This window comes from Biomphalaria glabrata, chromosome 12 (assembly GCF_947242115.1).
Source record: "Biomphalaria glabrata chromosome 12, xgBioGlab47.1, whole genome shotgun sequence".
NCBI lineage: Eukaryota > Metazoa > Mollusca > Gastropoda > Planorbidae > Biomphalaria > Biomphalaria glabrata.
In genome coordinates, this window is record NC_074722.1 from 18,292,084 (window position 1) to 18,316,942 (window position 24,859).

At 40.8% G+C, this 24,859-nt stretch overlaps 1 protein-coding gene across 1 annotated transcript in view; it reads left to right on the top strand.

Moving 5' to 3' along the window:
* The window catches only part of LOC106051888 (uncharacterized), a 49,788-nt gene that overhangs the window by 16,385 nt on the left and 8,544 nt on the right, over nt 1-24,859 (top strand). The window contains exon 2 of the mRNA XM_056007171.1: nt 13,480-14,592. Coding sequence (XP_055863146.1) covers nt 13,552-14,592 — 1,041 coding nt within the window. The 5' untranslated portion in view covers nt 13,480-13,551. The remainder of the gene's footprint in view (nt 1-13,479; nt 14,593-24,859) is intronic.

Genomic DNA, 24,859 nt, shown 5'->3' on the forward strand with positions numbered 1-24,859 from the left:
AAGTTAAATAAGTTCTGTTATTCTAACAATTACATTTACACAAAAAATGTTTATTTTTTGTCTAGAGAAAAAATCTATTTAGTATAAGTTAATATAAGTTAATATAAGTTGGAACATAATTTAAAACAACAATTAATAAGTAGTTTTTCATATTATCGCGTGAATTGCTGAGGGACATTATGACTATAGAACACTTAACTAAAGATTTTTTTTTTAAATTTGAATAAGAGATTGACCCTTTACAAAACAATTAGATATTCATTATAAGACATCATTTAGGCCAGGTTCACATCTAACTTCACATTCACTTTCACCTATCCTTTGGTCTGCAGGACCGCTGGGGCACCACACAAGATCTGTCAACCTTCTCACTCCATTCTTCTCTGTCATTTGTCTTTGATAGAAATTCATTCTGATGTTCTTACTGAAACTATTGAAACCTGTCTGTTTACCTGCCTGGGTGGTTACTTTAATGAAATCGTCCTCAATGATGTCGAAAGTAAAAAAATGTGTGTACTTACGTCACACGGCTTACCGAGACTAAACTATGTCTTTGTAAGCAAGAGAGAGTCTTAATGAATCACGAGAGCTAATTAACACTTGTACACGAGGTGTTACAACATTTATACCAATGTTTTCAATTATTGCAACTAGTCAAAAGGCCATCTAGCATGGTTCTCAAACAAATCATTTGATCGAGTGACGAATCTAGGTACTGAAGATAATTAGTCTTATAGACATTCGGACACAATTGTCATTTGTTCAAAAGAAACATTCTTAAATAAGCTTTTAAAAAAAACAGTAAAATATTACAAAATTCTTGTGCAAAAAGAGAAAGAACTTATATAAAGGAAGAACTGTACATTTACAGCCATATAACTCAATGCTGTAAGATCTATTTACCTGTTCTATACCTAACACAATTAATTAATTACCACTCATTAATTAAATAATTGATAAATAATTGATTAATTAATTTGTCTATTGATTCATGTTTTGTTATGGAAAATGAAAACTTATGTTTCAGTGGGAGCACTAACGTGTGACCATTTGACCATCACAGAAAAGATATATGACACCAATGACAAAAAACAGACACTCAAAACGTTGCCATTCAACTTATTGCAAGTCTCACGTGTAGCGTTTGAGTGAAACTAGTGTCAGACTTTATTTTGTTTTCTAGAGTTATAAAGTTCTTGTTTGGTGTAATGCACAAATTGTAAGACAAACTTCCTCATGGATAATAAAGATTATTAGTATTATTATTATTAATTCTTAAGAGAGATTTTAATGAATCTTTTGGCGTTAATTTATTTTTAAATTGAAAAATAATGTAGGTTTTATTTTCTATAAAAAAAAATTGGAAGAACCTATTACCAATAATGATTTTTTTTTTTTTGCTACATTTTTGCTTTAAAAAATAAAAAAAAAATTAATTATCAAAAAAAAAAAAAATCAGAACCAACGATCATTGATAATAAGATTTTTGCGACGTTTTAGCAAGAAAATCAAATGTTAGAAGAGCAAGTTCGAACAGCTATTTGGCTTAAATTTCTTTTAACTAAAATCCGGAACAACCTGATATCGATGATGAAATTTTAGCCACGTAAAGTTTATGTAAAGAGCAATTTCAAACATTTCTTTGGCATTAATCTGTTTTTAATAGACCAATAAAATCCAAAACAACCTATTTTCGATAAATAGACTTTTTCGATGTTTTGGTGAAAAAATTAAATGTTATATATAACTTAGAATAGCGAAATCTAACAACCTTTTGGCGTTATTTTCCTTTTTTATATTAAAAAACCAGGGTTAACCTAATATCGATATTTTGGTCGTTTTTGCAAGAAAATACATGTTATATTAATCAGGAAAACAATTTGCTTAATGTGATAGCTTGCCTAATTATTTTTTTTTTAAAGTTCGCTTTTAGAAAACAAAGTAGCCGTTGCACCAGAACTTTGCTAGCAGCTAAATATCTTGAGGTCGGATTTCAATAACATTTTTTAGTTTTTGAGATCTGAGTGTAACAGACGGGCGGACGGACGGACAGACAGACTTTTTCCGTTTCGGGAGCCGCTAGAAAAAAAACAACATCTAGCCTATATAAGACCATAAAATAAGACCGGCAAATTCTTCTTGTATGTGTTGCGCTAATTTATGACTTTGACTCACGAGGCCGTCGTTCAATGCAGATTTTGAAATCAAAACAAAACAAAGCAGACACAACAAACAGCAAGAACAGGCGATCACGTGACACGATTCTTTCCTCTTTACTTTGTTTTGTGTTTGTGATATTTTTTTTAAAAATACAATGCGTTTGACGTCACATAGTATTTTTAACAATGCAGTGAAGAAAAACAAAACCAGATCTAATAGCTAATCAAGACGTCGAATACAAGAAAAAGTCGATACGAAAATAAGGTCATTAAGCTAATGGAGCTTTAGCAGACGTGAGAAGTTGCTTCCCTTAATGTTGAAAAAAAATATCATTAGCCTATAGGTTTTATTTTTTACCATTGGAGAACATGTCTGCTTTAACATTTGAGCTCATTGGAGTAGGGTGAATGATAAATTCTGGGTGAGAAAGGAAATGAATAAAATTTCAATAGATTTCTATCGAAATTTGCGTTAGAAAGAAAATAATTTATCCAACATGTAGACTCAAATTCTCACATTCCATAGAAAAACTGAATGGTTGTAGGTAGACTCTGATAATTGTCTGTCACACACACACACCAAAGTAGATCTAGATCTGATTACGTTAGTTAAAGCAACGCCTTTCATAATTGTCCCCCTTTAAAAAAAGTGTCCGAAGGAGATACACGCCTGTAACAGACATGTTTGTCTACCTGCCCAGCACCACATTAAGACAGAAATCAGATCACTCTGACCTGCGTTATCGATGAATCAAAACAAAGTTGATAGTCTCATTTGTTTTTTTGTGTTGAAGCACGAAAGTGTAGAGCAGTCTTTTATTGGTATGAGTGTAGTGGTAGAGCAGTCTTTTATTGGTATGAGTGTAGTGGTAGAGCAGTCTTTTATTGGTATGAGTGTAGTGGTAGACAAGTCTTTTATTGGTATGAGTGTAGTGGTAGACAAGTCTTTTATTGGTATGAGTGTAGTGGTAGAGCAGTCTTTTATTGGTATGAGTGTAGTGGTAGACAAGTCTTTTATTGGTATGAGTGTAGTGGTAGACAAGTCTTTTATTGGTATGAGTGTAGTGGTAGACATGTCTTTTATTGGTATGAGTGTAGTGGTAGAGCAGTCTTTTATTGGTATGAGTGTAGTGGTAGACAAGTCTTTTATTGGTATGAGTGTAGTGGTAGACATGTCTTTTATTGGTATGAGTGTAGTGGTAGAGCAGTCTTTTATTGGTATGAGTGTAGTGGTAGAGCAGTCTTTTATTGGTATGAGTGTAGTGGTAGACATGTCTTTTATTGGTATGAGTGTAGTGGTAGACATGTCTTTTATTGGTATGAGTGTAGTGGTAGACAAGTCTTTTATTGGTATGAGTGTAGTGGTAGACATGTCTTTTATTGGTATGAGTGTAGTGGTAGAGCAGTCTTTTATTGGTATGAGTGTAGTGGTAGACAAGTCTTTTATTGGTATGAGTGTAGTGGTAGAGCAGTCTTTTATTGGTATGAGTGTAGTGGTAGACATGTCTTTTATTGGTATGAGTGTAGTGGTAGAGCAGTCTTTTATTGGTATGAGTGTAGTGGTAGACAAGTCTTTTATTGGTATGAGTGTAGTGGTAGAGCAGTCTTTTATTGGTATGAGTGTAGTGGTAGACAAGTCTTTTATTGGTATGAGTGTAGTGGTAGAGCAGTCTTTTATTGGTATGAGTGTAGTGGTAGACATGTCTTTTATTGGTATGAGTGTAGTGGTAGACAAGTCTTTTATTGGTATGAGTGTAGTGGTAGACAAGTCTTTTATTGGTATGAGTGTAGTGGTAGACAAGTCTTTTATTGGTATGAGTGTAGTGGTAGACAAGTCTTTTATTGGTATGAGTGTAGTGGTAGAGCAGTCTTTTATTGGTATGAGTGTAGTGGTAGATAAGTCTTTTATTGGTATGAGTGTAGTGGTAGACAAGTCTTTTATTGGTATGAGTGTAGTGGTAGACAAGTCTTTTATTGGTATGAGTGTAGTGGTAGAGCAGTCTTTTATTGGTATGAGTGTAGTGGTAGACAAGTCTTTTATTGGTATGAGTGTAGTGGTAGACAAGTCTTTTATTGGTATGAGTGTAGTGGTAGAGCAGTCTTTTATTGGTATGAGTGTAGTGGTAGACAAGTCTTTTATTGGTATGAGTGTAGTGGTAGAGCAGTCTTTTATTGGTATGAGTGTAGTGGTAGAGCAGTCTTTTATTGGTATGAGTGTAGTGGTAGAGCAGTCTTTTATTGGTATGAGTGTAGTGGTAGACATGTCTTTTATTGGTATGAGTGTAGTGGTAGAGCAGTCTTTTATTGGTATGAGTGTAGTGGTAGACAAGTCTTTTATTGGTATGAGTGTAGTGGTAGACAAGTCTTTTATTGGTATGAGTGTAGTGGTAGAGCAGTCTTTTATTGGTATGAGTGTAGTGGTAGAGCAGTCTTTTATTGGTATGAGTGTAGTGGTAGAGCAGTCTTTTATTGGTATGAGTGTAGTGGTAGAGCAGTCTTTTATTGGTATGAGTGTAGTGGTAGACAAGTCTTTTATTGGTATGAGTGTAGTGGTAGAGCAGTCTTTTATTGGTATGAGTGTAGTGGTAGACATGTCTTTTATTGGTATGAGTGTAGTGGTAGACAAGTCTTTTATTGGTATGAGTGTAGTGGTAGACAAGTCTTTTATTGGTATGAGTGTAGTGGTAGACAAGTCTTTTATTGGTATGAGTGTAGTGGTAGACAAGTCTTTTATTGGTATGAGTGTAGTGGTAGAGCAGTCTTTTATTGGTATGAGTGTAGTGGTAGACAAGTCTTTTATTGGTATGAGTGTAGTGGTAGACAAGTCTTTTATTGGTATGAGTGTAGTGGTAGACAAGTCTTTTATTGGTATGAGTGTAGTGGTAGAGCAGTCTTTTATTGGTATGAGTGTAGTGGTAGACAAGTCTTTTATTGGTATGAGTGTAGTGGTAGACAAGTCTTTTATTGGTATGAGTGTAGTGGTAGAGCAGTCTTTTATTGGTATGAGTGTAGTGGTAGACAAGTCTTTTATTGGTATGAGTGTAGTGGTAGACAAGTCTTTTATTGGTATGAGTGTAGTGGTAGAGCAGTCTTTTATTGGTATGAGTGTAGTGGTAGAGCAGTCTTTTATTGGTATGAGTGTAGTGGTAGACAAGTCTTTTATTGGTATGAGTGTAGTGGTAGAGCAGTCTTTTATTGGTATGAGTGTAGTGGTAGACAAGTCTTTTATTGGTATGAGTGTAGTGGTAGACAAGTCTTTTATTGGTATGAGTGTAGTGGTAGAGCAGTCTTTTATTGGTATGAGTGTAGTGGTAGAGCAGTCTTTTATTGGTATGAGTGTAGTGGTAGAGCAGTCTTTTATTGGTATGAGTGTAGTGGTAGACAAGTCAAGATGTATACGTGTGGTTTGAGAAAGATAAAAATCAAAAGCTTCTGGCTCAGGAGGAGTGCTTCAGTAGTGGTCAGAAGTGTGGAATCGGTGCGTCGTAAGGTGATTTGATGAAATGGCTATTGATTAGTGCTGTGACGAAGTGGCAATTGATTAGTGAAGTGATGAAGTGATGATTGATTATTGATGTGATGAATTGATGATTGATTAGTGATGTGATGAAGTGGTGATTGATTAGTGATGTGATGAAGTGGTGATTGATTAGTGAAGTGATGAAGTGATGATTGATTATTGAAGTGATGCAGTGATGATTGATTAGTGACGTGATGAAGTGATGATTGATTAGTGATGTGATGAAGTGGTGATTGATTAGTGATGTGATGAAGTGGTGATTGATTAGTGATGTGATGAAGTGGTGATTGATTAGTAATGTGATGATTTGGGGATTTAATAGTGATGTGATGAAATGATAATAGATTAATGATGTGATGAATTGATGATTGATATAGTGATGCGATGAAGTAGTGATTGATTATTGATGTTATGAATTGGTGATTGATTAGTAACGTGATGATTCAATAATGCTGTGATGAAGAGGTGATAGATTAGCGGTGCGATGAAGTGGTGATCAGAAATTGATAGAGTGGTGAACTGTTGGCATAATGACTATTATAAGACTATAGTGACTATTAAAAGACTGTAAATAGTGATGTAATGTGTTGCTGAACAAAACTATACTAAGTTCTATTATGACGTTAATGGTGAGTCTACTCTCACGAATGTTTGTTACCACATGTAACATACTATTGCTTGTGGAAGTTTTACAATTACTAGGCATTCAAATTAGTATTTTTTTTCCCCTTTTTTTCCTGTTCTCTACTTTGACTAGCTAAAGCAAAAGTTCCTCCATTTTGTAATTTCATTTATGACTAGCTTGTTATTTTCCTTATCAATTCTACTCAATGAGCGATGAAAGCCAAACCCATATATGATATAGTTCAGTGCATGCAGCAAACGACACTTCACCAAGCGATACATTCAAGATTCAATGAAGTCTGAAGTTAACAAACACTTCACAACCCGTGCTTTCTTTTTCAATCTGCTATATTCTATTTCCTAATTAAATTATACAAGTACGGATTTGTACATTGTTTGGACTCTTCAGCGCCATGGTCCAAAACACAATAGAACCAAGCAGCCGCATGGTGCTTAGCTTAACGCTGAGATCGAAGAATTAGAGTTGAATGGTATTCACTAATGCAATACAATTTAAGTAATCGATTTCTATACACACGACCACTCTCGCCTTATAGGAAAATTGAATTTCTATGAGCGACTAGTTCCTATAATCATAAGAACAAGATAAGTGTTTGTATTGGGCAATCGATGAATATGTCGACAGAAGAAGCTAAAGGAGCGATTCTAAAATTGAAATAAGCCGATGAACTGTAAGAGCCATGAAAGTTCATCAGTAGATTGTTAATTGTTTTCTTGTAACAATTAATTAGAACCTCAAGTTGGGGGGGGGGGTGCTCTAATAGGTTATAATCTAAAGATGTTCCAAATAAAATTGTAACATTCTCTTGAAATATTCTAGTCTTAATTAAGGCGTTATGTTAATTAAAGATATAGATGAAGTAAACCAATATTGTTGTTTTTTAAATCCCTGACACTCTCGTCCTAGACTGAGGAAGTTGGAACATATACATTATGAGTTAGTTTGTATTTTTTTTTATAGTAGGCCTACTCGTTTTCTGGCCGATTTAATCGATTCGCTAGATGTTCGAGAGTTATTCGGCAAGAAAAAATGATTACAGTCAAATCTAAGTTCGCCATAGAATATGGAATAAAATGTGATTTACTTCTTATGTCTTACAAGTATTTTAATATACTGTAGGTGTGAGTAAAAAAAAAGGCAGGACTAGTATCATTTTATAAGTATTATTACCCCTTTAGTTTGAAATCTCCTGTCTTAGACTGTTTATAGTTTTACTCTTATTAATACTGCAGCCTCAAAAAAAAAAACAACCCAACTTTCCTTGGTTTATTCAAGTTGCTCTATGTTTTCTCAGTTCTAATACAGAGGATACATTAAGTGAAACTCACTGAAGTTAAATTGCATTCTAGGTTTGTATACGTTTAACAAATAAACCCTAGTGCCTTGTTTGAGTTTAAATCTTATCAATCTGGGGGTTTAATGATAGCTTTTTATTTATTATTATTAGGAGAAGATAAGATAATGTTTTATTGGTCCATAATAGATAATTTTGTATTGGTCCAGTCAAATGGAAATTCGTTTTGACTACAATTGACCACCACAGCGTAACTACTGTAACAATAACAATATAGATGCAAATACGAACAACATTCACACACGAAACACATACACACTCTAATTATTAATAAGTTTTGTTGTTGTTGTTGTTGTCCGTATAGTTTCTTTGGTCATGACCTATTGATGTTTATTGGGGTAGACTGAATGCTACTGGCCTATATGTCAATGAAAAAAAATATTTCTGATTTTGTCTATTTCAATCCATCCTGTGCTTGCGTTTTGATATAACTAACGAGTTGCAAATCTTTTTGTGTGTTAATTTTCAAAGGTTTTGCTGACTTGTTATGACGCTTTTGTTCACCACTAAAGAACGCTAAAAGTGGCATATTTTTAGACCCCTCGAAGACAAACGGAGTGTCAATGATTGTGGGTTTAATGTAGTGCAGAGTTGGCAGTAGAATGTCACTTTTGTCTCTTTTCCTTTCACTTCACTATTCGGGACGAGAGAAATTAAAAAAAAAATGCTTTAGTGACTGGTATGAACGAAAGTAATTATGGGATTAGCTTGTAAAGTTGACAGGTGGGCGGAGATCCGAAAGCACGAACGTACCTGTGTACAGTACATATACATAGCATACTCTATGAATAGCTCCAAAATCTAAGGAGTTATAGATTACTAATCAAGCTTTGAATATTAAATAATAACTAAGAATAAAACAATAGATCTAGAATTCTGTGACAGTGAACAAGAACATTAGATTTGTAAGGAAGTGAATTAGAAGATTAGATTTGTATGGAAGTAAACTAGAACATTAGATTTGTAAGGAAGTGAATTAGAACATTAGATTTGTAAAGAAGTGAATTAGAACATTAGATTTGTAAAGAAGTGAATTAGAACATTAGATTTGTAAGGAAGTGAATTAGAACATTAGATTTGTAAAGAAGTGAATTAGAACATTAGATTTGTAAAGAAGTGAATTAGAACATTAGATTTGTAAAGAAGTGAATTAGAACATTAGATTTGTAAAGAAGTGAATTAGAACATTAGATTTGTAAGGAAGTGAATTAGAACATTAGATTTGTATGGAAGTAAACTAGAACATTAGATTTGTAAGGAAGTGAATTAGAACATTAGATTTGTAAAGAAGTGAATTAGAACATTAGATTTGTAAAGAAGTGAATTAGAACATTAGATTTGTAAGGAAGTGAATTAGAACATTAGATTTGTAAGGAAGTGAATTAGAACATTAGATTTGTAAAGAAGTGAATTAGAACATTTGATTTGTAAAGAAGTGAATTAGAACATTAGATTTGTAAGGAAGTGAATTAGAACATTAGATTTGTAAAGAAGTGAATTAGAACATTAGATTTGTAAGGAAGTGAATTAGAACATTACATTTGTAAAGAAGTGAATTAGAACATTAGATTTGTAAAGAAGTGAATTAGAACATTAGATTTGTAAAGAAGTGAATTAGATTATTAGATTTGTATGGAAGTAAACTAGAACATTAGATTTGTATGGAAGTAAACTAGAACATTAGATTTGTAAGGAAGTAAACTAGAACATTAGATGTATGTGGCAGTGAAGATTTGTATAGAAATGAACTAGAGCACTTCATTATCCTTACATGGAGCTATAGATTTTTCGATATTTAGACGTCCGGGATATGTCTTTAGCCAATCTACCTTTGAACCTAATGTTATAACACTGTCATCCATAACACTGCCATCCATAACACTGCCATCCATAACACTGCCATCCATAACACTGCCATCCATAACACTGTCATCCATAACACTGCCATCCATAACACTGTCATCCATAACACTGTAATCCATAACACTGCCATCCATAACACTGCCATCCATAACACTGCCATCCATAACACTGCCATCCATAACACTGTCATCCATAACACTGTAATCCATAACACTGCCATCCATAACACTGCCATCCATAACACTGCCATCCATAACACTGCCATCCATAACACTGTCATCCATAACACTGTCATCCATAACACTGCCATCCATAACACTGCCATCCATAACACTGTCATCCATAACACTGTCATCCATAACACTGCCATCCATAACACTGCCATCCATAACACTGCCATCCATAACACTGCCATCCATAACACTGCCATCTATAACACTGCCATCCATAACACTGCCATCCATAACACTGCCATCCATAACACTGTCATCCATAACACTGTAATCCATAACACTGCCATCCATAACACTGCCATCCATAACACTGCCATCCATAACACTGCCATCCATAACACTGCCATCCATAACACTGCCATCCATAACACTGCCATCCATAACACTGTCATCCATAACACTGCCATCCATAACACTGCCATCCATAACACTGCCATCCATAACACTGCCATCCATAACACTGCCATCCATAACACTGCCATCCATAACACTGCCATCCATAACACTGCCATCCATAACACTGCCATCCATAACACTGCCATCCATAACACTGCCATCCATAACACTGCCATCCATAACACTGCCATCCAAGTTAGTGCCGAAGTTGCTGTGTAGCTCGTGCACTGCTGAGGTGAATGCTGACATAGTACAGAGACAATGGAGTTCCCCCTTAAGTCAAGGAGCTTGAGAAGAAGCTGGACTTAATGCACACCTTGTCATTGTGTCTTTGTGATGCCCTGTTCATAAACACCTGTCCTCCTGAGTTGGCTTCCTTAGATTTATGACAATATCATATGAATGCCCGAACATCAGGAAATTGTATTTACTGATTGCTGTTCCTAGCTTTGAGAGAGTAAATTACATTTCTCCTATTATCTTTTTTTTTAAATTCTATTTTAACTCACCCCGTCAGTTTGTCATGCTAAGCGAAAACTTGTACACATTTCCCACTTCCCATTCTTGTACACATCTCCCACTTCCCATTCTTGTACACATCTCCCACTTCCCATTCTTGTACACATCTCCCACTTCCCATTCTTGAATCAGGTTGAATCTTTGCACAATTATTCATTAATGAATCAATTAGTCGTTTTGAATTAATTTTGAAATTTTAAAACTATAAAACATTTTCATAAGTACTTGAATAGCTCAGTAGCAAAACATGTCGGCCTTCCATCATTGAAGCTCTAGACCTCGGGTTCTAATTTATACCAGAGCAACTTTTTTTTTTAACAAAAAAAAAAGCTTTTGAAAACAGCGAACTGAATCCTTCTCCCAGATACCACCTCTCCCACCCCAACTGATCCACATAAGTGATTTGACCGTGAAACAATGAACATCATCGGCGTAGCCAGGGGGGGGGGGGGTTGGGGTTCAACCCCCCCCCCCCCAACTGAAATCCCCCCTGCGGGGGGGGGGGGGTGGATCGGAATTCAGTAATTGATTTTTTGCTTTGCTTTTGTTTATTTTGGGTGACATTTTAATACTATACCAACACTTGCCCCAGCGCAGCCAAGGGGTTTTGAGTTTAAAACCCCCTACCAGAGGGGTTTGAGTTTAAAACCCGTATCAGGGGGTTTTGAGTTTAAAACCCCTACCTGGGGGTTTTGAGTTTAAAACCCCTATCAAGGGGTTTTGAGTTTAAAACCCCCTACCAGGGGGTTTTGTGTTTAAAATCCCCTATCAGGGGGTTTTGAGTTTAAACTCCCTACCAGCGGGTTTTGAGTTTAAAACCCCCTTACCAGGGGTTTTTGCTGTTAAATCCCTCTCTTACAAAAAAAAAAAAAAAGCTAACGACAATCCCCAAATTGAAAGAGCACAGTTAAGGAAGACTTTGATTTTATAACCCCCTATTCAATATTTAAAAAAGCAAATTACACACTCAAAATTCTATGAGCGTAGCCAAAGGGTTTCGAATTCACCGCCCCCTCCCCTCGTCATTAGGGTTTGAAGCTAAAAAATACATTAAAAAATATTTTAAAAAAAAAGCAAATTACGCACTCAAAATGTTATGAGCGTAGGTAAATGGGTTTCGACTCAGTTTTTAGTTTAAACCCCCATACAGCATGGTTTGAAGTTAAAAATACTTATTCAATATGAAAAAAAAAGTAAATTATGCACTTAAAATGTTATGAGCGTAGCTAAATGGATTTTGACTCAGTTTTGAATTTAAACCCCCCTTCAGCGGGGTATGAAGGTAAAAAAATACCTCTTTAATATTAAACAGAAAGCAAATTATACACTTAAAATTCTATGAGTGTAGTCAAATGGGTTTTGAGTTTAAACTCCCCTCCAGTGGAGTTTGAAGCTAAAAAAATAACTCTTCAATATAAAAAAAAGCAAATTACGCACTCAAAATGCTATGAGAGTTGCCAAAAGGAGTTTTGAGTTTAAACCCCCTTTCAGCGGGGTTTGATGCTAAAAAAATACCTCTTTAGTATAAAAAAAAAGCAAATTATACACTCAAATTATTTGAGCGTAGCCAAGCCAATTGAGGGTTTTGAGTTTAAACCCCTCTCCAACAGATGGCTTTTCTTAAAATGGTTTTGAGTTTAAAATCCCCCTACAGAGAGTTTTGAGGTGGGAAAACCTCCATCTTCAATATTATTCTAAAGCAATTAAACTACAGTTACCAAATTCTATGACCCTAGCTAAATGGGGTTTCGAATTTAAAAAAAACAAACTCCTGAGATTTTTTAGTTTAAAATCCACAACAGATGATTTTGACGATAAAACTTCCCTTTTCGATATAAATTCTAAAGCAAACTACAGTCACCTTATTCCAAGAGAGTAGTCAAGAGAGGTTACACATTTGTACCAGTGGCGGGCTCCGTTAATAAAGTGCAGTGAATAGTCATCTGCGAAATTGAAATGTGGCTCAACAAAGATGGCTAAGACAGATTTTAGGAGTCAGTTATAGAGATCGGGTCTAAATCAAGGAAATCCTATGCCGAATTGGGAGTCGACACCTTAGTAAGGTTGTGACAAAGCCTCGCATGAGGTTTGCGGGACATGTTTTCCGACAAAATGAATTACGCATACTAAGGGTTGCGATGACATCCTAGTACAACTTAGCGCCAGTAAGGCAGTAAGAATGCATTTTAGGTTTTTGAAATAAAACTTTTTAATGGCAGGAAAATTTACTGTAGTAACTTCCGAATATTCATTTTGTTGGCTTTCAATACCAGAAATAGTGCTTGGCGGCGGGGCTTCGCCCCGCGCTGGAGGAGGTCCAAGCGCTCCCCAAAACCTTTGCTGGCAATGGCGGGGAGTCTACAAGTTTTCCACTAACTCCAGGAAGAAACATTCTAGGGCATAATAAACGTCTTCCGAAAGAATGAAGGGTCAGAATGTAATAAAGATCATGTACACACACACACATACATACTATTACATTTTTTTTCGCGGGGGGTGGGGGCGGGGGGGGGAGAAAAAAAACAGAAACTAAATCCTGGCTACGCCCATGATGAACATGCTATACGCCTGAAAGTTTTGCTAAACAAAAACAATGTTTTTGTTCCCCAATCACACATTAGTTATTGTTAGTCTAGATGTATTAGAGCGGATTGATTCAAAATACGCTTTTTTTTTATTTTAAATTTCTTTTTTTAAGCATTTGGCTACGAGGAAATAATTCAATGGATTTTAATTTTAAAAAAATGGAATACGCAGAATCTGTGAATATGTTTTTTTTTTATTTTCAGAATCTGTCTACAAGATGTAAAACAGAAACAGACATTAAAAAGACATAAAACAGACATTAAACAGACTTCAAGATGAATCCTCACACCAGTGATATCCTCACATTCATCCAGTTTGCCAAAAAAGGAGAAACATCTCGAAAATTGCGTGGCCTCATCGAGCACATTCCTCTCAGTGATGTCATGGCTTGGCGCGACGAAGACGGCCTTGACCTTATGCATCACGTAATCCTCGGCAACAACTCCGAGCTGGTCGCCTTCCTGTTACAGCACAACTTTTTCGTGCGGCCTCACATACCAGAAGTGAACCCGTACAGCCACCTGGCGGCCCTGCTGGGAGAGAGAGCTTTGCTTCAGGTCTTGCTGCAGCATCGCCCAGACGATTATTATCCATCTAAAGTTTCCATCCGACTTCCACAATCCGTAATCGATTCTTTAGCTAAGAATAACAAAATGAATACATCCACAGTGCTGAATTCAACGAGACTGTCTGGAGCTGGTTCAACCAGTTCTTCATCATCATCAACATCATCGTCATCTTCTTTGCCCAATAACTCGACAGGTAACTTTTACAAGACCGAAAGTCTTTCGGAATTGCTAAAAAACTTATCCAATCAGGCCACGTCTCCTCTGGACATTGCTTCGCGTGCCGGTCACTTGCAATGTGTTAAAGTCATTCTCAACCAATGCGTTCTGAAAAAGCATTCAGAGGATACCCTCCTGGACAAAAGTGACTACACCTTGGCTTGCATTGCTGACAGCCCCCTCTCCTTGGCGCTGCTTATTCACGAACAGGCGCCCAGCAGAGAAGAGTGGGAGGGCGCCGTGCAGGTATGCCTCCACTATGCGCGCCCCGAGTGCCTGGACCTTCTCCTCCAGCAGAAGCGTGACACGAAGCAGATGTTCAAGGGAATGAACTTTTACCACGTCCTGTACACCTACACCTCGGTACAGGGAGCCTCAAGTTATCCAAAGCTTGCCCAGACCACAGAGGTTCTAGTCAAACACGGCCACAAAGTGGGTGCTAAAGTGCCATGTCGGACTTACCCCATGTACAGTCTCCTCACCCACGCTTTCTGTTTTCATGACTACTCCAACACTCAGTATTACATCAAAGTAAGTACATAGTAAGTACACAATAAGTACACAGTCAGTACACAGTAAGTACACAATAAGTACATATTAATTAAATAGTATTGAAAAAGAGGTGTTAACCACAATATCCCTTTTGTTCTCTAATGAAATTTAGTAATTTGAGCTTTGCTTTTGTTTTTTATTATTAGGGGGCTTTAAACTAATAAAACACTTTTGCAATTTGGTGGCTATAGTTTTCTTTATTATTTTTTTTTTGTATTGAAGAGTGGTGTCTTAACCTCAATCCCCTTGTCTGGACCAGAAGGAGAAAGAAGGGAGTGACTTGTCTGGACCAGAAGGAGAAAGAAGGGAGTGACTTGTCTGGACCAGAAGGAGAAAGAAGGTAGTGACTTGTCTGGACCAGAAGGAGAAAGAAGGTAGTGACTTGTCTGGACCAGAAGGAGAAAGAAGGTAGTGACTTGTCTGGACCAGAAGGAGAAAGAAGGTAGTGACTTGTCTGGACCAGAAGGAGAAAGAAGGGAGTGACTTGTCTGGACCAGAAGGAGAAAGAAGGTAGTGACTTGTCTGGACCAGAAGGAGAAAGAAGGTAGTGACTTGTCTGGACCAGAAGGAGAAAGAAGGGAGTGACTTGTCTGGACCAGAAGGAGAAAGAAGGTAGTGACTTGTCTGGACCAGAAGGAGAAAGAAGGTAGTGACTTGTCTGGACCAGAAGGGGAAAGAAGGTAGTGACTTGTCTGGACCAGAAGGAGAAAGAAGGGAGTGACTTGTCTGGACAAGAAGGAGAAAGAAGGTAGTGACTTGTCTGGACCAGAAGGAGAAAGAAGGTAGTGACTTGTCTGGACCAGAAGGGGAAAGAAGGTACTGACTTGTCTGGACCAGAAGGAGAAAGAAGGTAGTGACTTGTCTGGACCAGAAGGAGAAAGAAGGTAGTGACTTGTTTGGACCAGAAGGAGAAAGAAGGTAGTGACTTGTCTGGACCAGAAAGAGAAAGAAGGTAGTGACTTGTTTGGACCAGAAGGAGAAAGAAGGGAGTGACTTGTTTGGACCAGAAGGGGAAAGAAGGTAGTGACTTGTTTGGACCAGAAGGAGAAAGAAGGGAGTGACTTGTTTGGACCAGAAGGGGAAAGAAGGTAGTGACTTGTTTGGACCAGAAGGGGAAAGAAGGTAGTGACTTGTTTGGACCAGAAGGGGAAAGAAGGTAGTGACTTGTTTGGACCAGAAGGGAAAAGAAGGTAGTGACTTGTCTAGACCAGAAGGGGAAAGAAGGTAGTGGCTTGTCTGGACCAGAAGGGGAAAGAAGGTAGTGACTTGTCTGGACCAAAAGGAGAAAGAAGGTAGTGACTTGTCTGGACCAGAAGGGGAAAGAAGGGAGTGACTTGTCTGGAAAAGAATGGGAAAGAAGGGAGTGACTTGTCTGGACCAGAAGGGGAAAGAAGGGAGTGACTTGTCTGGACCAGAAGGAGAAAGAAGGGAGTGACTTGTCTGGACCAGAAGGAGAAAGAAGGGAGTGACTTGTCTGGACCAGAAGGGGAAAGAAGGGAGTGACTTGTCTGGACCAGAAGGAGAAAGAAGGTAGTGACTTGTCTGGACCAGAAGGAGAAAGAAGGTAGTGACTTGTCTGGAAAAGAATGGGAAAGAAGGGAGTGACTTGTCTGGAAAAGAAGGAGAAAGAAGGGAGTGACTTGTCTGGAAAAGAAGGAGAAAGAAGGGAGTGACTTGTCTGGAAAAGAAGGAGAAAGAAGGGAGTGACTTGTCTGGACCAGAAGGAGAAAGAAGGGAGTGACTTGTCTGGAAAAGAAGGAGAAAGAAGGGAGTGACTTGTCTGGACCAGAAGGGGAAAGAAGGTAGTGACTTGTCTGGACCAGAAGGAGAAAGAAGGTAGTGACTTGTCTGGACCAGAAGGGGAAAGAAGGTAGTGACTTGTCTGGAAAAGAAGGAGAAAGAAGGTAGTGACTTGTCTGGACCAGAAGGGGAAAGAAGGTAGTGACTTGTCTGGACCAGAAGGAGAAAGAAGGTAGTGACTTGTCTGGACCAGAAGGAGAAAGAAGGTAGTGACTTGTCTGGACCAGAAGGAGAAAGAAGGGAGTGACTTGTCTGGAAAAGAAGGAGAAAGAAGGGAGTGACTTGTCTGGACCAGAAGGGGAAAGAAGGTAGTGACTTGTCTGGACCAGAAGGAGAAAGAAGGTAGTGACTTGTCTGGACCAGAAGGGGAAAGAAGGGAGTGACTTGTCTGGAAAAGAAGGAGAAAGAAGGTAGTGACTTGTCTGGACCAGAATGAGAAAGAAGGTAGTGGCTTGTCTGGACCAGAAGGAGAAAGAAGGTAGTGACTTATCTGGACCAGAAGGAGAAAGAAGGGAGTGACTTGTCTGGACCAGAAGGAGAAAGAAGGTAGTGGCTTGTCTGGACCAGAAGGGGAAAGAAGGTAGTGACTTGTCTGGACCAGAAGGAGAAAGAAGGTAGTGGCTTGTCTGGAAAAGAAGGGGAAAGAAGGGAGTGACTTGTCTGGAAAAGAAGGGGAAAGAAGGTAGTGACTTGTTTGGACCAGAAGGAGAAAGAAGGGAGTGACTTGTCTGGACCAGAAGGGGAAAGAAGGGAGTGACTTGTCTGGACCAGAAGGAGAAAGAAGGTAGTGACTTGTCTGGACCAGAAGGAGAAAGAAGGTAGTGACTTGTCTGGACCAGAAGGGGAAAGAAGGTAGTGACTTGTCTGGACCAGAAGGAGAAAGAAGGTAGTGACTTGTCTGGAAAAGAAGGGGAAAGAAGGGAGTGACTTGTCTGGACCAGAAGGAGAAAGAAGGGAGTGACTTGTCTGGACCAGAAGGAGAAAGAAGGTAGTGACTTGTCTGGACCAGAAGGGGAAAGAAGGTAGTGACTTGTCTGGACCAGAAGGAGAAAGAAGGGAGTGACTTGTCTGGACCAGAAGTGGAAAGAAGGTAGTGACTTGTCTAGACCAGAAGGAGAAAGAAGGTAGTGACTTGTCTGGACCAGAAGGAGAAAGAAGGTAGTGACTTGTCTGGACCAGAAGGGGAAAGAAGGTAGTGACTTGTCTGGACCAGAAGGAGAAAGAAGGGAGTGACTTGTCTGGAAAAGAAGGGGAAAGAAGGTAGTGACTTGTCTGGACCAGAAGGGGAAAGAAGGTAGTGACTTGTCTGGACCAGAAGGAGAAAGAAGGTAGTGACTTGTCTAGACCAGAAGGAGAAAGAAGGGAGTGACTTGTCTGGAAAAGAAGGAGAAAGAAGGGAGTGACTTGTCTAGACCAGAAGGGGAAAGAAGGGAGTGACTTGTCTGGAAAAGAAGGAGAAAGAAGGTAGTGACTTGTCTAGACCAGAAGGAGAAAGAAGGGAGTGGCTTGTCTGGAAAAGAAGGGGAAAGAAGGGAGTGACTTGTCTGGACCAGAAGGAGAAAGAAGGTAGTGACTTGTCTGGACCAGAAGGAGAAAGAAGGTAGTGACTTGTCTGGACCAGAAGGAGAAAGAAGGTAGTGACTTGTCTGGACCAGAAGGAGAAAGAAGGTAGTGACTTGTCTGGACCAGAAGGGGAAAGAAGGGAGTGACTTGTCTGGACCAGAAGGAGAAAGAAGGGAGTGACTTGTCTGGACCAGAAGGGGAAAGAAGGGAGTGACTTGTCTGGACCAGAAGGGGAAAGAAGGGAGTGACTTGTCTGGACCAGAAGGAGAAAGAAGGGAGTGACTTGTCTGGACCAGAAGTGGAAAGAAGGGAGTGACTTGTCTGGAAAAGAAGGAGAAAGAAGGTAGTGACTTGTCTAGACCAGAAGGAGAAAGAAGGTAGTGACTTGTCTGGACCAGAAGGAGAAAGAAGGTAGTGACTTGTCTGGACCAGAAGGAGAAAGAAGGTAGTGACTTGTCTGGACCAGAAGGAGAAAGAAGGTAGTGACTTGTCTGGACCAGAAGGAGAAAGAAGGTAGTGACTTGTCTGGACCAGAAGGAGAAAGAAGGTAGTGACTTGTCTGGACCAGAAGGGGAAAGAAGGTAGTGACTTGTCTAGACCAGAAGGAGAAAGAAGGGAGTGACTTGTCTAGACCAGAAGTGGAAAGAAGGTAGTGACTTGTCTGGACCAGAAGGGGAAAGAAGGTAGTGACTTGTCTAGACCAGAAGGGGAAAGAAGGGAGTGACTTGTCTGGACCAGAAGGAGAAAGAAGGTAGTGACTTGTCTGGACCAGAAGGGGAAAGAAGGTAGTGACTTGTCTAGACCAGAAGGAGAAAGAAGGTAGTGACTTGTCTGGACCAGAAGGGGAAAGAAGGGAGTGACTTGTCTAGACCAGAAGGAGAAAGAAGGGAGTGACTTGTCTAGACCAGAAGTGGAAAGAAGGTAGTGACTTGTCTAGACCAGAAGGGGAAAGAAGGGAGTGACTTGTCTAGACCAGAAGGAGAAAGAAGGGAGTGACTTGTCTAGACCAGAAGTGGAAAGAAGGTAGTGACTTGTCTGGACCAGAAGGGGAAAGAAGGTAGTGACTTGTCTGGACCAGAAGGAGAAAGAAGGTAGTGACTTGTCTGGACCAGAAGGAGAAAGAAGGTAGTGACTTGTCTGGACCAGAAGGAGAAAGAAGGGAGTGACTTGTCTGGAAAAGAAGGGGAAAGAAGGGAGTGACTTGTCTGGACCAGAAGGAGAAAGAAGGGAGTGACTTGTCTGGACCAGAAGGGGAAAGAAGGGAGTGACTTGTCTAGACCAGAAGGAGAAAGAAGGGAGTGACTTGTCTAGACCAGAAGGGGAAAGAAGGGAGTGACTTGTCTGGAAAAGAAGGAGAAAGAAGGGAGTGACTTGTCTGGACCAGAAGGAGAAAGAAGGGAGTGACTTGTCTAGACCAGAAGGAGAAAGAAGGGAGTGACTTGTCTAGACCAGAAGGGGAAAGAAGGGAGTGACTTGTCTGGAAAAGAAGGAGAAAGAAGGTAGTGACTTGTCTGGACCAGAAGGGGAAAGAAGGGAGTGACTTGTCTGGAAAAGAAGGAGAAAGAAGGGAGTGACTTGTCTGGACCAGAAGGGGAAAGAAGGGAGTGACTTGTCTGGACCAGAAGGAGAAAGAAGGGAGTGACTTGTCTGGAAAAGAAGGAGAAAGAAGGTAGTGACTTGTCTGGACCAGAAGGAGAAAGAAGGGAGTGACTTGTCTGGACCAGAAGGAGAAAGAAGGGAGTGACTTGTCTGGACCAGAAGGAGAAAGAAGGGAGTGACTTGTCTGGAAAAGAAGGGGAAAGAAGGGAGTGACTTGTCTGGACCAGAAGGAGAAAGAAGGGAGTGACTTGTCTAGACCAGAAGGGGAAAGAAGGGAGTGACTTGTCTGGACCAGAAGGAGAAAGAAGGGAGTGACTTGTCTGGACCAGAAGGGGAAAGAAGGGAGTGACTTGTCTGGACAAGAAGGAGAAAGAAGGGAGTGACTTGTCTGGACCAGAAGGAGAAAGAAGGGAGTGACTTGTCTGGACCAGAAGGAGAAAGAAGGGAGTGACTTGTCTGGACCAGAAGGAGAAAAAAGGGAGTGACTTGTCTAGACAAGAAGGAGAAAGAAGGGAGTGACTTGTCTGGAAAAGAAGGGGAAAGAAGGGAGTGACTTGTCTGGACCAGAAGGAGAAAGAAGGTAGTGACTTGTCTGGACCAGAAGGAGAAAGAAGGGAGTGACTTGTCTGGACCAGAAGGAGAAAGAAGGGAGTGACTTGTCTGGACCAGAAGGAGAAAGAAGGGAGTGACTTGTCTGGAAAAGAAGGGGAAAGAAGGGAGTGACTTGTCTGGACCAGAAGGAGAAAGAAGGGAGTGACTTGTCTAGACCAGAAGGGGAAAGAAGGGAGTGACTTGTCTGGACCAGAAGGAGAAAGAAGGTAGTGACTTGTCTAGACCAGAAGGAGAAAGAAGGGAGTGACTTGTCTAGACCAGAAGGAGAAAGAAGGGAGTGACTTGTCTGGACCAGAAGGAGAAAGAAGGTAGTGACTTGTCTGGACCAGAAGGAGAAAGAAGGGAGTGACTTGTCTGGAAAAGAAGGGGAAAGAAGGGAGTGACTTGTCTGGACCAGAAGGAGAAAGAAGGTAGTGACTTGTCTGGACCAGAAGGAGAAAGAAGGGAGTGACTTGTCTGGACCAGAAGGAGAAAGAAGGTAGTGACTTGTCTAGACCAGAAGGAGAAAGAAGGTAGTGACTTGTCTGGACCAGAAGGAGAAAGAAGGTAGTGACTTGTCTGGACCAGAAGGAGAAAGAAGGTAGTGACTTGTCTGGACCAGAAGGAGAAAGAAGGTAGTGACTTGTCTGGACCAGAAGGAGAAAGAAGGGAGTGACTTGTCTGGACCAGAAGGAGAAAGAAGGGAGTGACTTGTCTTGACCAGAAGGAGAAAGAAGGGAGTGACTTGTCTGGACCAGAAGGAGAAAGAAGGGAGTGACTTGTCTGGACCAGAAGGAGAAAGAAGGGAGTGACTTGTCTGGACCAGAAGGAGAAAGAAGGGAGTGACTTGTCTGGACCAGAAGGAGAAAGAAGGGAGTGACTTGTCTGGACCAGAAGGAGAAAGAAGGTAGTGACTTGTCTGGACCAGAAGGAGAAAGAAGGTAGTGACTTGTCTGGACCAGAAGGAGAAAGAAGGTAGTGACTTATCTGGACCAGAAGGAGAAAGAAGGTAGTGAATTGTCTGGACCAGAAGGAGAAAGAAGGGAGTGACTTGTCTGGACCAGAAGGAGAAAGAAGGTAGTGACTTGTCTAGACCAGAAGGGGAAAGAAGGGAGTGACTTGTCTGGACCAGAAGGAGAAAGAAGGGAGTGACTTGTCTAGACCAGAAGTGGAAAGAAGGTAGTGACTTGTCTGGACCAGAAGGGGAAAGAAGGTAGTGACTTGTCTAGACCAGAAGGGGAAAGAAGGGAGTGACTTGTCTGGACCAGAAGGAGAAAGAAGGTAGTGACTTGTCTGGACCAGAAGGGGAAAGAAGGTAGTGACTTGTCTAGACCAGAAGGAGAAAGAAGGTAGTGACTTGTCTAGACCAGAAGGGGAAAGAAGGTAGTGACTTGTCTGGACCAGAAGGAGAAAGAAGGTAGTGACTTGTCTGGACCAGAAGGGGAAAGAAGGTAGTGACTTGTCTAGACCAGAAGGAGAAAGAAGGGAGTGACTTGTCTAGACCAGAAGTGGAAAGAAGGTAGTGACTTGTCTGGACCAGAAGGGGAAAGAAGGTAGTGACTTGTCTAGACCAGAAGGGGAAAGAAGGGAGTGACTTGTCTGGACCAGAAGGAGAAAGAAGGTAGTGACTTGTCTGGACCAGAAGGGGAAAGAAGGTAGTGACTTGTCTAGACCAGAAGGAGAAAGAAGGTAGTGACTTGTCTGGACCAGAAGGGGAAAGAAGGGAGTGACTTGTCTAGACCAGAAGGAGAAAGAAGGGAGTGACTTGTCTAGACCAGAAGTGGAAAGAAGGTAGTGACTTGTCTAGACCAGAAGGGGAAAGAAGGGAGTGACTTGTCTAGACCAGAAGGAGAAAGAAGGGAGTGACTTGTCTAGACCAGAAGTGGAAAGAAGGTAGTGACTTGTCTGGACCAGAAGGGGAAAGAAGGTAGTGACTTGTCTGGACCAGAAGGAGAAAGAAGGGAGTGACTTGTCTGGACCAGAAGGAGAAAGAAGGGAGTGACTTGTCTGGAAAAGAAGGGGAAAGAAGGGAGTGACTTGTCTGGACCAGAAGGAGAAAGAAGGGAGTGACTTGTCTGGAAAAGAAGGAGAAAGAAGGTAGTGACTTGTCTGGACCAGAAGGAGAAAGAAGGGAGTGACTTGTCTGGACCAGAAGGAGAAAGAAGGGAGTGACTTGTCTGGACCAGAAGGGGAAAGAAGGTAGTGACTTGTCTGGACCAGAAGGAGAAAGAAGGGAGTGACTTGTCTGGACCAGAAGGAGAAAGAAGGGAGTGACTTGTCTGGACCAGAAGGGGAAAGAAGGTAGTGACTTGTCTAGACCAGAAGGAGAAAGAAGGTAGTGACTTGTCTAGACCAGAAGGAGAAAGAAGGTAGTGACTTGTCTAGACCAGAAGGGGAAAGAAGGTAGTGACTTGTCTAGACCAGAAGGAGAAAGAAGGGAGTGACTTGTCTGGACCAGAAGGAGAAAGAAGGGAGTGACTTGTCTGGACCAGAAGGGGAAAGAAGGGAGTGACTTGTCTAGACCAGAAGGGGAAAGAAGGTAGTGACTTGTCTGGACCAGAAGGAGAAAGAAGGTAGTGACTTGTCTGGACCAGAAGGAGAAAGAAGGGAGTGACTTGTCTGGACCAGAAGGAGAAAGAAGGGAGTGACTTGTCTGGACCAGAAGGGGAAAGAAGGGAGTGACTTGTCTAGACCAGAAGGGGAAAGAAGGTAGTGACTTGTCTGGACCAGAAGGAGAAAGAAGGGAGTGACTTGTCTGGACCAGAAGGGGAAAGAAGGTAGTGACTTGTCTGGACCAGAAGGAGAAAGAAGGGAGTGACTTGTCTGGACCAGAAGGAGAAAGAAGGTAGTGACTTGTCTGGACCAGAAGGGGAAAGAAGGTACTGACTTGTCTGGACCAGAAGGAGAAAGAAGGTAGTGACTTGTCTGGACCAGAAGGAGAAAGAAGGGAGTGACTTGTCTAGACCAGAAGGGGAAAGAAGGGAGTGACTTGTCTGGACCAGAAGGAGAAAGAAGGGAGTGACTTGTCTAGACCAGAAGGGGAAAGAAGGGAGTGACTTGTCTAGACCAGAAGGAGAAAGAAGGGAGTGACTTGTCTGGACCAGAAGGAGAAAGAAGGGAGTGACTTGTCTGGACCAGAAGGGGAAAGAAGGGAGTGACTTGTCTAGACCAGAAGGGGAAAGAAGGTAGTGACTTGTCTGGAAAAGAAGGAGAAAGAAGGTAGTGACTTGTCTAGACCAGAAGGGGAAAGAAGGTAGTGACTTGTCTGGACCAGAAGGAGAAAGAAGGGAGTGACTTGTCTGGACCAGAAGGAGAAAGAAGGTAGTGGCTTGTCTGGACCAGAAGGAGAAAGAAGGTAGTGACTTGTCTAGACCAGAAGGGGAAAGAAGGTAGTGACTTGTCTGGACCAGAAGGAGAAAGAAGGGAGTGACTTGTCTAGACCAGAAGGGGAAAGAAGGTAGTGACTTGTCTAGACCAGAAGGAGAAAGAAGGGAGTGACTTGTCTAGACCAGAAGGAGAAAGAAGGTAGTGACTTGTCTAGACCAGAAGGAGAAAGAAGGTAGTGACTTGTCTAGACCAGAAGGAGAAAGAAGGGAGTGACTTGTCTAGACCAGAAGGAGAAAGAAGGTAGTGACTTGTCTAGACCAGAAGGGGAAAGAAGGTAGTGACTTGTCTGGACCAGAAGGAGAAAGAAGGGAGTGACTTGTCTGGACCAGAAGGAGAAAGAAGGTAGTGACTTGTCTGGACCAGAAGGAGAAAGAAGGGAGTGACTTGTCTGGACCAGAAGGAGAAAGAAGGTAGTGACTTGTCTGGACCAGAAGGGGAAAGAAGGTAGTGACTTGTCTGGACCAGAAGGAGAAAGAAGGGAGTGACTTGTCTAGACCAGAAGGGGAAAGAAGGTAGTGACTTGTCTGGACCAGAAGGAGAAAGAAGGTAGTGACTTGTCTGGACCAGAAGGAGAAAGAAGGTAGTGACTTGTCTGGACCAGAAGGAGAAAGAAGGGAGTGACTTGTCTGGACCAGAAGGAGAAAGAAGGTAGTGACTTGTCTGGACCAGAAGGGGAAAGAAGGGAGTGACTTGTCTGGACCAGAAGGAGAAAGAAGGGAGTGACTTGTCTGGACCAGAAGGAGAAAGAAGGGAGTGACTTGTCTGGACCAGAAGGAGAAAGAAGGTAGTGACTTGTCTGGACCAGAAGGAGAAAGAAGGTAGTGACTTGTCTGGACCAGAAGGAGAAAGAAGGGAGTGACTTGTCTGGACCAGAAGGAGAAAGAAGGTAGTGACTTGTCTAGACCAGAAGGGGAAAGAAGGTAGTGACTTGTCTGGACCAGAAGGAGAAAGAAGGTAGTGACTTGTCTGGACCAGAAGGAGAAAGATGGGAGTGACTTGTCTGGACCAGAAGGAGAAAGAAGGGAGTGACTTGTCTGGACCAGAAGGAGAAAGAAGGTAGTGACTTGTCTGGACCAGAAGGAGAAAGAAGGGAGTGACTTGTCTGGACCAGAAGGAGAAACAAGGGAATGACTTGTCTGGACCAGAAGGAGAAAGAAGATAGTATATAGTATCTGATAAATATTACCGTGGTCGCTTTTTAAATGCATAAAAAAAAAGTTGTACGACTTGAACCCGGGGCTCAAGCCTTTATAAGGAGACTTTATTCAACTTATACCATCACATCTTTCAAGTACGATTTCTTTCC